The sequence below is a fragment of the Amaranthus tricolor genome, chromosome 9, assembly GCF_026212465.1.
Source record: "Amaranthus tricolor cultivar Red isolate AtriRed21 chromosome 9, ASM2621246v1, whole genome shotgun sequence".
Lineage (NCBI taxonomy): Eukaryota > Viridiplantae > Streptophyta > Magnoliopsida > Caryophyllales > Amaranthaceae > Amaranthus > Amaranthus tricolor.
In genome coordinates, this window is record NC_080055.1 from 18,677,816 (window position 1) to 18,687,642 (window position 9,827).

The following is a 9,827-nucleotide window of genomic DNA, read 5'->3' on the forward strand; positions in this document are numbered from 1 at the left end:
TCTATATTTAGTGAATATTGGATTTGCTAAATATAGGAGCAACTGCTGTTGAAAAGGTCTTAACTATTATTAGTTTTAAAGAACCAGTCTTAATATTAGAAAATAGGTTACCATCCCTATTATTAGTAATAAGCAACCATCCCTATTATCGGAAAGCTCAACCGTGTCCATTTTTAGTCTAAAGTTCCAGCAGTTATAATTGGAAACAGGGACTGCAGCTAAATTTAGTACAAGGGAACTGCTGCTTTAGGGAACAGAAGCTATTATTAGTAAATGGGAACAACGATTATTGGTAAATAACCGTGGGCTTGAATTGGTCAAGTTTGATGCCTATTTTAAGATTAACCGTAGGAAGACTTGGTTATTGTGATCCACATTATTTTCCTTTTTAATTGGGATAAGGGAATAATGGTTGGAATATTACATTTTATTAGAAATTTTAAGTTCTATAAATAGCACACTTATTCGGCTGTTCCTAAGCATCCAACGTATGAGCTTATTCTTATATACGATTATTTTTGGAATTTTTACAAGAAATATTTTGTTTTAAAAATTGCCAATCAACTTTCAATTTTTCTTGTGCAACTTTTGATTTTATTTTAGAAAATTTTCATCCTTATTGTAATGGTTTTTGAGAGTATTTGTAATTAGACTCGGGTGAGTCTAAGGGGGAATTCATATAGCTTTGAGTGAAGCTAGTGAAGTGTTTAGCTTTTAGTGAAGCTTAGGTTGTTGCTTTGAGCAAAGCAATTTGAGAGAGAGTTTGACCTAGTGATTCGCTTTTAGTGAAGTAAGGTGTTTAATGTGATTGTAACTAATTGCCTTAAACTTAGTGGAGAATTTAGAAATCCCGTGGGGTCGTGGTTTTTCCTTCTAATTAGGCCTAGAAAGTTTCCACGTAAAAATAGTTTGTCTTTTTTATTATTTTGCTCTAAGTTTAAGTTTTATTTATTTTAATTAATTCCGCAAAAACAGGGCAAAAACGTTTAAACTTTTAAGAACAACAATTCACCCCCCCTCTTGTTGCTGTTCCCGTTCCTGTTTAAGTCTACAAGGCACAATAAGAAGAGGAAGGAGTTAGTGCCTTTGCCTCCACACAGAGCTATTCCCCCTAAGACCACTAAGGCACCTATACATTTGATAAACAATGTTGGACCTCTTGAGTTTTGATGATGACTACACTTTATTTAAACAAATATGTTTTAGAGATTGTGTGCAGGTCGATATCCGGTCGTGATTATGATCGTTGATAGTACCTATGACTTGGTTCATGGAAATGTACGTGTCAAAAGGATCCGAAAGATGTTAGAAGAAGTATATCGCTTGGGATGTAAAATGGAGACAGCAGGTCTACTGTTCCCAAGTAGGATGTTCTAACAAAACTGGAAATTGGAGACAGCGCACTGTTCCTGAACTGGAGTCAGCCTACGTTAACTGGAAATTCTGGTTATTTATTTATAATTATTATTTTTAGTTAATGTATTAAATAAAGTTAATTTGTTGCATTTATTAATTATTATAATTAATTGGCAAAAAGTTTTTCTAAACATTCTTTACGTGTGGTTTTCTAAAAGTAATCCTTTATTTTAGGATCTATTTTTAGTAAATATTGGATTTGCTAAAAATAGAAATAGTGGTTGTTGAAAGGGTCTTAGCTATCATTCTTAACTGGTCTTTATACCTATAAGTTAGCAAATAACCATTCCTATTAAGTATAAACGTTTCTATTAATAGCAAAAACATTCCAGCAGTTAGTACTGAAACAGGAACTGCTGCAGAAACTGCTGCTTAAGGGAACAGCGGTTATTATTAGGGAACAGCGGTTATTGCTAAATAACCGTGGGCTTGAATTGGTCAACTTTAAATGCCTATTTTAAGATTAACCGTAGGAAGACTTGGTTATTAAAATCCAAATTACTCCCATGATCTTTTTGATTGATGAAGGAATAATGGTTGGAATATTCCTTTTTATTAGGGATTTTAGCTCTATAAATAGTAGACTCGGTTATTCTTCAAAACTCGCCTTAGTATGAGCCATTAAATCATACGTAATTTTGGGAGAATTTTTACAAGAAAATTTTGTTTTAAAAATGCTAATTAATTTATAATATTTTCTTGTTCAACTTATTGATTTTATTTTTAGAGAATTTTTATCCTTTTGTAAGGGTTTTTGAGAGAATATGTAATTAGAATCGGGTGAGTCTAAGGGGGGAATTAGATAGCTTTTAATGAAGCTAGAGAAGAGATTAGCTTTGAGTAAAGCTAAGGAGAAAGCTTATAGTGAAGCTAGTGGAGTGAATTAGCTTTTAGTGAAGCTAAGTTTGTTGCTTTGAGTGAAGCAATTTGAGAGAGAAGAGTTGGCCTAGTTGATGCGCTTCGAGTGAAGTAAGATGTTTAATGTAATTGTAACGAGTTGCCTTAAACATAGTGGAGAATTTAGAAATCCCGAGGGGTCGTGGTTTTTCCTTCTATTTAGGCCTAGAAGGTTTCCACGTAAAAATCGTTTGTCTCTTTTAATTATTTCGCTCTAAGTTTAAGCTTTATTTATTTTAATTCAATTCCGTAAAAACAGGGCAAAAACGCTTAAACTAGTAACAACAACAATTCACCCCCCCTCTTGTTGCTGTTCCCGTTCCTAATTGAGTCTACAAACAAGAAGGTAAGAGTTAAGGAAGACAGAAGGGAAGTGCAAGCCTTTCTGTTGTTCAACAAGAAGGTTAGACAAAAGAGAAACAACTTAGATGTTGGAAATGTTAATTTGTTAGAACAGTTTGCTAACAATTCAGACCATAAATACTTTTACAATATTTGGGAACAAAATAAACTTAATGCCAAGCATGCTAAGAGGGTTGAGTTCATGCAAAATTTCAACCTTGTTGCTCAGGATAAAAATGGGAAATCTAACATGGTGACAGTTACATTAAGTAGGAAAGCACGCTTACTAGCTATACCACATGCCAAGGTTTTGGGATTCAAGATGATTGAGGGGAAACATCAAGCTGATCCAAACTTCAAAACTGTATATACAGGGATATAATGTGTATGTGGAATAAGTACTACAATGCCTGTATCACTAATTATTCTTTCTTTGCATTGTAGAAAACATGGGAATGCTAAACAACATGCTGAAAAAAGATGAACATCCACAAGCAAATGCAAAGGATCATTGAGAGAGCTACTGCTACACATCAACATGGGGTTAACAAGCATTCCTCAGCTACACAAGAGCATCAGATTGGGGATAATGCTTTCAAAACAAATCTGCTAGAGCAATATTGAGTCCTTGTCATACTTAACGTTAGAGACCTTAGACCATACTAAACAGCATCAGAATTGAGGACAATTCTTTCCCAAGAGGGAGGAATTGATGCAAATGCATCAAGTGATCAAAACCTTGAAAATAGATCACAAGTACAAGACAGTGTTCCTAACTTGTCACCTTCGCCAATTATACATGAAGGGCAGAACTGGGTCAAGGATGCTCTCCAAAAATGGAACATAACCTCAAGATCATGTATGGGATGCGAGGAAGCCAATACAATATTAGGGAACAACATCATGCACTTGGAACTGGGAACAGACTGCAGAACCCAGACTACACACTTGGAAATGGGAACAGACAACAGAACCCAGACTGTAGGACTTTCTGACGACCAGCAGACCTTGCAGAGTCTCCTGAGTGTAGGCCCGGTCCATCTAGACCCTGAGCAAGCTTGGGATGTCACCTTTGCGCATGGACCAAGCCATCAAGGGTCCAGCACCTCACTGATAGACCACGTGGAGTCTTAGACGTTGAGTGAAAGGAGGGCTGTCTGACAGATATTCTAGCTCAGAATTTGCCTAAGTATTTTGTCTTTTGTTTCGGTTGTTTAAGCGCCTTGTAATTAGCACGTGTTCTTTAATTAGGCTTGTAATTAGAATATAGCCGTTAAGGTAGTTAAGTGCTCTATATAAGGAGAGCCTCACCCCATGTAATGGAGATATCTTATAGTATATGATTTCATTTGATTCAATACAAGTTGAGGTATTTCAGAAAGTTTAACGGCATTTTCAATATCTTGATCCCTCCTTTGCAATGCTTTTGACAAGACATTTGTTATCCCTAGAATATTTAACATCAATTTCAAGGAAAAAATAAAAACAAAAGTTTGCAAAGTTCTTGACAAAAATGATGCTTCCCCTCTTTGTTCTCTTTCTCTACCATCTTTTGCAAAGAAATCAAGCACCTCAATCATTGCATCAAACATAATGTTCAAATTTACAAGAGAATGATAATGAGAACCCCATCTTGTGTCACTAGCCCTCTGAAGAGTACGTTCTTGGTTTAAACCCTTACCACTGTTAGTCGCACCTTTTTTCAGTCTTTCTAAAAGTTTTTCAGCCTGTTTTTCTTTTAAAACATCTTGACGCTTGCTAGATCCTCCAACAACATTAACAAGCATAGCCACCCAATTAAAAAATACAATCAATTTCCGTGTGATTTTTAGCGACAACAACTAGGGTAAGTTGCAGTTGATGAGCAAAACAATGAACAAAGTAAGCCGAACTATTTTCTCTTATGATCAAAGTTTTAAGGCCATTAAACTCACCTTGCATATTACTTGCTCCATCATACTCTTGACCCCTAATTCTTGAGATACTCGACCCGTGCTCAGAAACAACAAGATCAATACCCTCTTTAAGAGTGGAAGAACAAGTATCCTTTACATGAGTAATACCAATAAATTGTTCTTTAATCTTTCCTTCTTTATCAATAAAACGTAAAACTATTGCCATTTGTTCTTTCTTAGATATATCACGAGACTCGTCAACCAAAATACCAAAGACATCATTATTAAGTTCTTCAATTATAGCATTTGTCGTTTCTTTGGCAGCGGCATTGACAAGATCTTTTTGCACCATAGGGGATACCATTTGTTGATTTCCAGAAGCATTGCTCAAAATAACTTTGGATATATCTTCATTGTGATCAGCCAAAAATTGTAAAAGTTCACGAAAACTTCCTCTATTTGAAGAATCTCGACTTTCATCATGATCACGAAATGATAACCCCTGGTGTAGAAGATATCTTATATAATCAAGTGATGCAATCAGACGTATTTTATAATCCCTATCAATGTCTCTAGATTTATTTGGTTTCATTAAAAGGTTACTTGCTTTCACACAAGAATTATGTACACTACCAACTTTTCCAACATGAGTTTTTAGTCGACTTTTTTTATCCCACTAGTTAGATCCCTCAGAAATAAATGCTTCACCACCACCTTGGCCCCCTACTTTATTTTTAAACAGATAGCAAGGCAAACAATATATTGCATCTTTAATCTCACTATATTCCAACCAATTCAGGTATAAATCATACCAGCTACACATAAACCTACGCATTTTATCTCCTATTTTTGTTTGAGGGATTGTTTGAAGCTTCGGTTGATAAGGACCTTTCATAAGATAAGCTCTTCGAATTTCATTTCGATCGCTTGGATGATAATTTGAAAGCTTTTTTCTCTCTGCTAGGTCTCTTTTAAGTGTGTTGAGATCAACTCTACTTCGCTTAGAAGATTGTGGGCTAGTTGAACCATCAACTTTTAGGGGAATATTTGTATTATCGATTTCTCCTACTTCTTGTTGATGTGAAGATGATGGTTCTTGCAAAGATGATTTTCTTTTGAAATACTTTTCCATGAATGAAAATTCTGTATCTATCAAAAATCAATTTACCACTAGTAAATTATCTACAATATAATCATTTAATATAAAGAATACACAATATGCACAATATAATATTAAGTTGACATAATAATCAATTAACCAACACTAGTGAAAAAAACCACATTTGCTGCGGTTTTTTGGCCATAATATGCTGCGATTTTGGCCCCAAGCATTAGTGATAGCAGCAGATGGCCTATTATAAATGTTACGGTTTAAAACCGCAGCAGAAAAGTCAACCATATGCTGCGGGCCTCCCTAAAACCGCAGCATATAGTGCAAGACTATATACTGCAGTTTTATGGAGGCCCGCAACATATATATTATTTTACATTTTTTGCTTTTTTCGTTTAATGCTAATAAATAATCCAATATTGTACAATGTAAACAATGATTAATGCAATAATCCAACGATAATCACCAATTATCACCAATAATCTCTTTGTAAACTCTCAATCGTATATATAATCATATGTACATATACAAATTAAAGTCCTAAATTTAAACTAATTACATTATTGACCAAGAACAAAAATTAGCAAGATACGCGGCAATCTTGTCTTTCAATTGGCGTATTTCTCCATCTCTCAAAGGGCGTGTTTCTCTTGAAATTTCGTATAAAACTTATAATATAATATTAAATTAAATGATACATAAACATTAGATTTTACCAATAGTAAATATATAATATTATAATTTAAGAACGTAATAAATACTTACGGCGTCAATGTTTTCGACTCCAACCTCCTTCACGGATTATAAAATATCGTCCATGTATTTGAGAGTGTAGTAGCCGCAATCAATGGTATTATCAGCTTGTCGAAAGCACTAAGAGAAAATAGATGTTAGTGGAAAAAAAGCTTAAAAACCTATAAAATCACAACTTAGCACGTAATTTCTAGCATATGACTATGATTTTCATTTCTAACCACTTCAACACAATAATATATACCAAATAGTGTTGTGTGCCAAGTTTCATGCAAAACAAACCAAGTTTGAGCTACTTTATGCGCGAAAGTGCCAAAAAAAGCTTTAAAACCCATAAAATCACAACTTAACACGTAATTTCTAGCATATGTCTATTATTTTCAATTCTAACCACTTCGACACAATAATATATACCAAATAGTGTTGTGTGCCATGTTTCGTGCAAAACAAACCGAGTTTGAGCTACTTTATGCTCGAAAGTCCAGAAAAAACTTAAAAACCCATAAAATCGAATAGTGTTGAGTACCATTACTGCTGTCCATTTCGGAAACGTGGCTCTGTAGATCCCATTTTTCCACGCACTTTCTTCATTGTGTTGAAATGCATGGGAAAATTATAACTATTTATATATCAATGTATGTAATAATTTTAATGTAATACTATATATATATATATATATATATATATATATATATATATATATATATATATATATATATATATATATATATATATATATATATATATATATATATATATATATATATATATATATATATATATATATATATATATATATATATATATATATATCTATATATATATAATACTTAATAAAATGAAATTTGGTAAAATTTATAAAATTACGTACGCATTCAATAAGGCTTTGAATTTTGTGTTGCGAGGCGGGCTTTAAGCTTTTTGTAATGAGTCGAAGACGTGCACAGTATTCGTCAAAGGTCATATGACCAAAAGTATCCAATACAAACTACAAACGCAAATTTAAAATCAACAAATTAGAGATTATGTGAACTTAAAAATCAAAAGATAAGTTCACTTGAAAAAATAAAACTTAATCTTCCACATATGGAGTCAGAATGAACGTGTGTTTAAATGCAAGGGAATTATTCAAAGCAGTCTCAATGAATGCTTTGACGTCATCTGGATCATTTACGCTTTTAGTACCCCGAAATTGACTCAGGACAAAACCATTCAATTTTTAGTGGAGGTTCGCAAGAATTTAGCTCCTCGTAAGCCACACTAAACTCACGAATAAGAAAATTCTGTTAGTAATTCGGTTGTTAATACAATTAAACAATAATGCCTAAATTGTAAGATAATGAACATCACGTCATGTAGACATGGATAAGAGCTACAATCAACATTTCTCCACTCAAAAATTTCCCAATGTCACTAGGACCAATAATTATAAATGGGCTCTCAAAGCAGAATTGTTCCTTCTGCAGGGTTAGAACGATTGGGTCCTCCTCACGCAGACGAGATGCACATGCAGCCATTTGCAATCTTGAGAGAGATCTTTTAGCTCCGCATCAGTCAAAATTGGAGTGATTTCCATCGACTTTGACCCAGTCGGCACCTTTGATGAGGAACAGATCTCTCTCTTAGAGCCCTTTGGACTCTTTTGCTATTTCAATTTATAAAATTAAATTAGTGTAAGCATGAATTAAAAAAATAAAAATAAATAAGATACAAATGATTATTACCATGGTAGTGAATTGGACCCAAGCATATGGCCATGTGACGAAACTACCTTGGGCGTCTGATAGTTTCTCAAGGCTCCATTCTAGCATTGGAACCCAGAGTGAGAAATCTTCAAACCCCTTTAGAATAGTTTCCACGGTGACACTGATGTGGCCACTTGTAACAGGCATCGAATGCACTATTTGGCCCTCTTTGGTTGGCTGTGCCACACCATATGCAACCTCAGTTAAGTCGTCATCACTAGCAACACCTAATTGAGGCAGCAAAAGAGAATAAGGAGTCGCCTCCTGAAAATTGTGTCGTTTAGTATAATGAGCATCATAATAAAATATTAAAACACGTCGCAATTTAAATTAATAAGTTCTTATATATTTAAAAACTATGTACCTTTACCACTGACTAGGAAGTTAGCTTCGGATTTTGAGCAACGGAGTTCCTGGTCTCCGGTGCAGCATTTTGCCCTTCGGGGGTAGTAATGGGCTGGGGTGCTACGAGGGTTATGGGCTCGGGTGTTGGCTCGACCGAAGCGTTAGGATCCCCATGTTGACTTTGGTGATCCTCGACAATTAGGTTTTCCAAGTCCACAGTGCGTGCTCCCATCTTCTGCAACACGAGTGCCACTTTGACGGGAACGTCCTTTGTAATTTCAGCTCTGAGGGTTGCTACTTCATCAGGTGGCATTGTTCGGGATTGAGTAGCAACACACTCTTTGCCGAATGCCTTCTTTAACCCCACGCGGACGCCTCCTTTTCCGACTACCCGCCCTCTATGGTCTTTCCCTAAGACCATATGCAATGCATCAACATTGCCTCTTGGGGTGAACTCCCCCGTAGCTTCTTTTTCCTTCCAGCCCATCTGTTCAAATAAAAAGTGACATATATAACAATTAGTATAAGTAAATCAAAGCCAAAAAATACAAAACAAATCAAGAATATACTTAATAATTTCAAAACTCACCACAGCATCAGCAACCTTCTTCGTTCCTGGATCAGTAATAGTAAATTTAACACTTGCATCTCGAGAATGAAGTCCGCAATACCAATCTCGCACCCGATCTCCAGCAGAAGTATTAACGGATGCGGAGGTAGTCGTAGATGAGGGCGAGGCTGGACTTTGATTGGGGTATAAACCCGCATCCACCCACTCTTTTCGGGCTTCATCGTACGTTTTAGGGCCCAAGCGATGGTAAAACTTCCTTTTGCTTGCTGATTCAGAAGCTTTACCACGCTTTTCCTGATTAATCAATAGAAATCAAATGTCATATATTATTTTAATGATTGAATCAAAAGAAGTAAATTCAAATCAAAAGCTATAATATAATATGGAATACTTACAACTTCAATGAGAGTTGTTCTTTTGGCAACAAAAGCCTCTCATTCATTCTTCGATATGTGACCCCATATTTCATAGGGCATTTTTGAAGGTGCTTTCTCTCCACCTTCGTTTCCACCTTTGTTTCCCATTTTGACCTTTTTGGTCTTACGGGCACGCTTCTTGGTGATCCAGCCAGTTACTAACTTGATTTTGAAATCTCTGAATCTTTCAGCAACAGTTGAAAGAAACACATTCTTCTTCTCCTCATCGTTCTCGATGTGAAAAAGATTTTACAAAAGAAAAACTATATTTATTAGTGTCAATTAAATTAATTTTAAAATGAAACTAAATGAATAAAAATAGTAAAGTTGCTTACC

The 9,827-nt window shown here is 35.0% G+C and overlaps 2 protein-coding genes across 2 annotated transcripts; both read right to left on the bottom strand.

Moving 5' to 3' along the window:
- Positions 1-3,962: 3,962 nt before the first annotated feature.
- LOC130823338 (uncharacterized) lies at positions 3,963-5,142 on the bottom strand. The gene is made up of 2 exons (XM_057687957.1): positions 4,590-5,142; positions 3,963-4,420 (listed from the first exon to the last, which is right to left on the bottom strand). The coding sequence occupies exons 1-2, from the start codon at positions 5,140-5,142 to the stop codon at positions 3,963-3,965; spliced, it is 1,011 nt and encodes a 336-aa protein (XP_057543940.1).
- Positions 5,143-5,226: 84 nt separating this feature from the next.
- Positions 5,227-9,599, bottom strand: LOC130823339 (uncharacterized). The gene is made up of 2 exons (XM_057687958.1): positions 9,533-9,599; positions 5,227-5,699 (listed from the first exon to the last, which is right to left on the bottom strand). The coding sequence occupies exons 1-2, from the start codon at positions 9,597-9,599 to the stop codon at positions 5,227-5,229; spliced, it is 540 nt and encodes a 179-aa protein (XP_057543941.1).
- Positions 9,600-9,827: the final 228 nt, after the last annotated feature.

Excerpts from the sequence above, each read along its gene's own strand:
- LOC130823338 (XM_057687957.1), bottom strand. The coding sequence starts at position 5,142 with ATGAAACCAAATAAATCTAGAGACATTGATAGGGATTATAAAATACGT. Across the intron at positions 4,421-4,589 it reads TGGAGCAAGTAATATGCAAG|GATCTAGCAAGCGTCAAGAT; the intron begins GTGAGTTTAATG and ends ATGTTGTTGGAG.
- LOC130823339 (XM_057687958.1), bottom strand. The coding sequence starts at position 9,599 with ATGGGAAACAAAGGTGGAAACGAAGGTGGAGAGAAAGCACCTTCAAAA. Across the intron at positions 5,700-9,532 it reads AATGCCCTATGAAATATGGG|ATACAGAATTTTCATTCATG; the intron begins GTCACATATCGA and ends GATTTTTGATAG.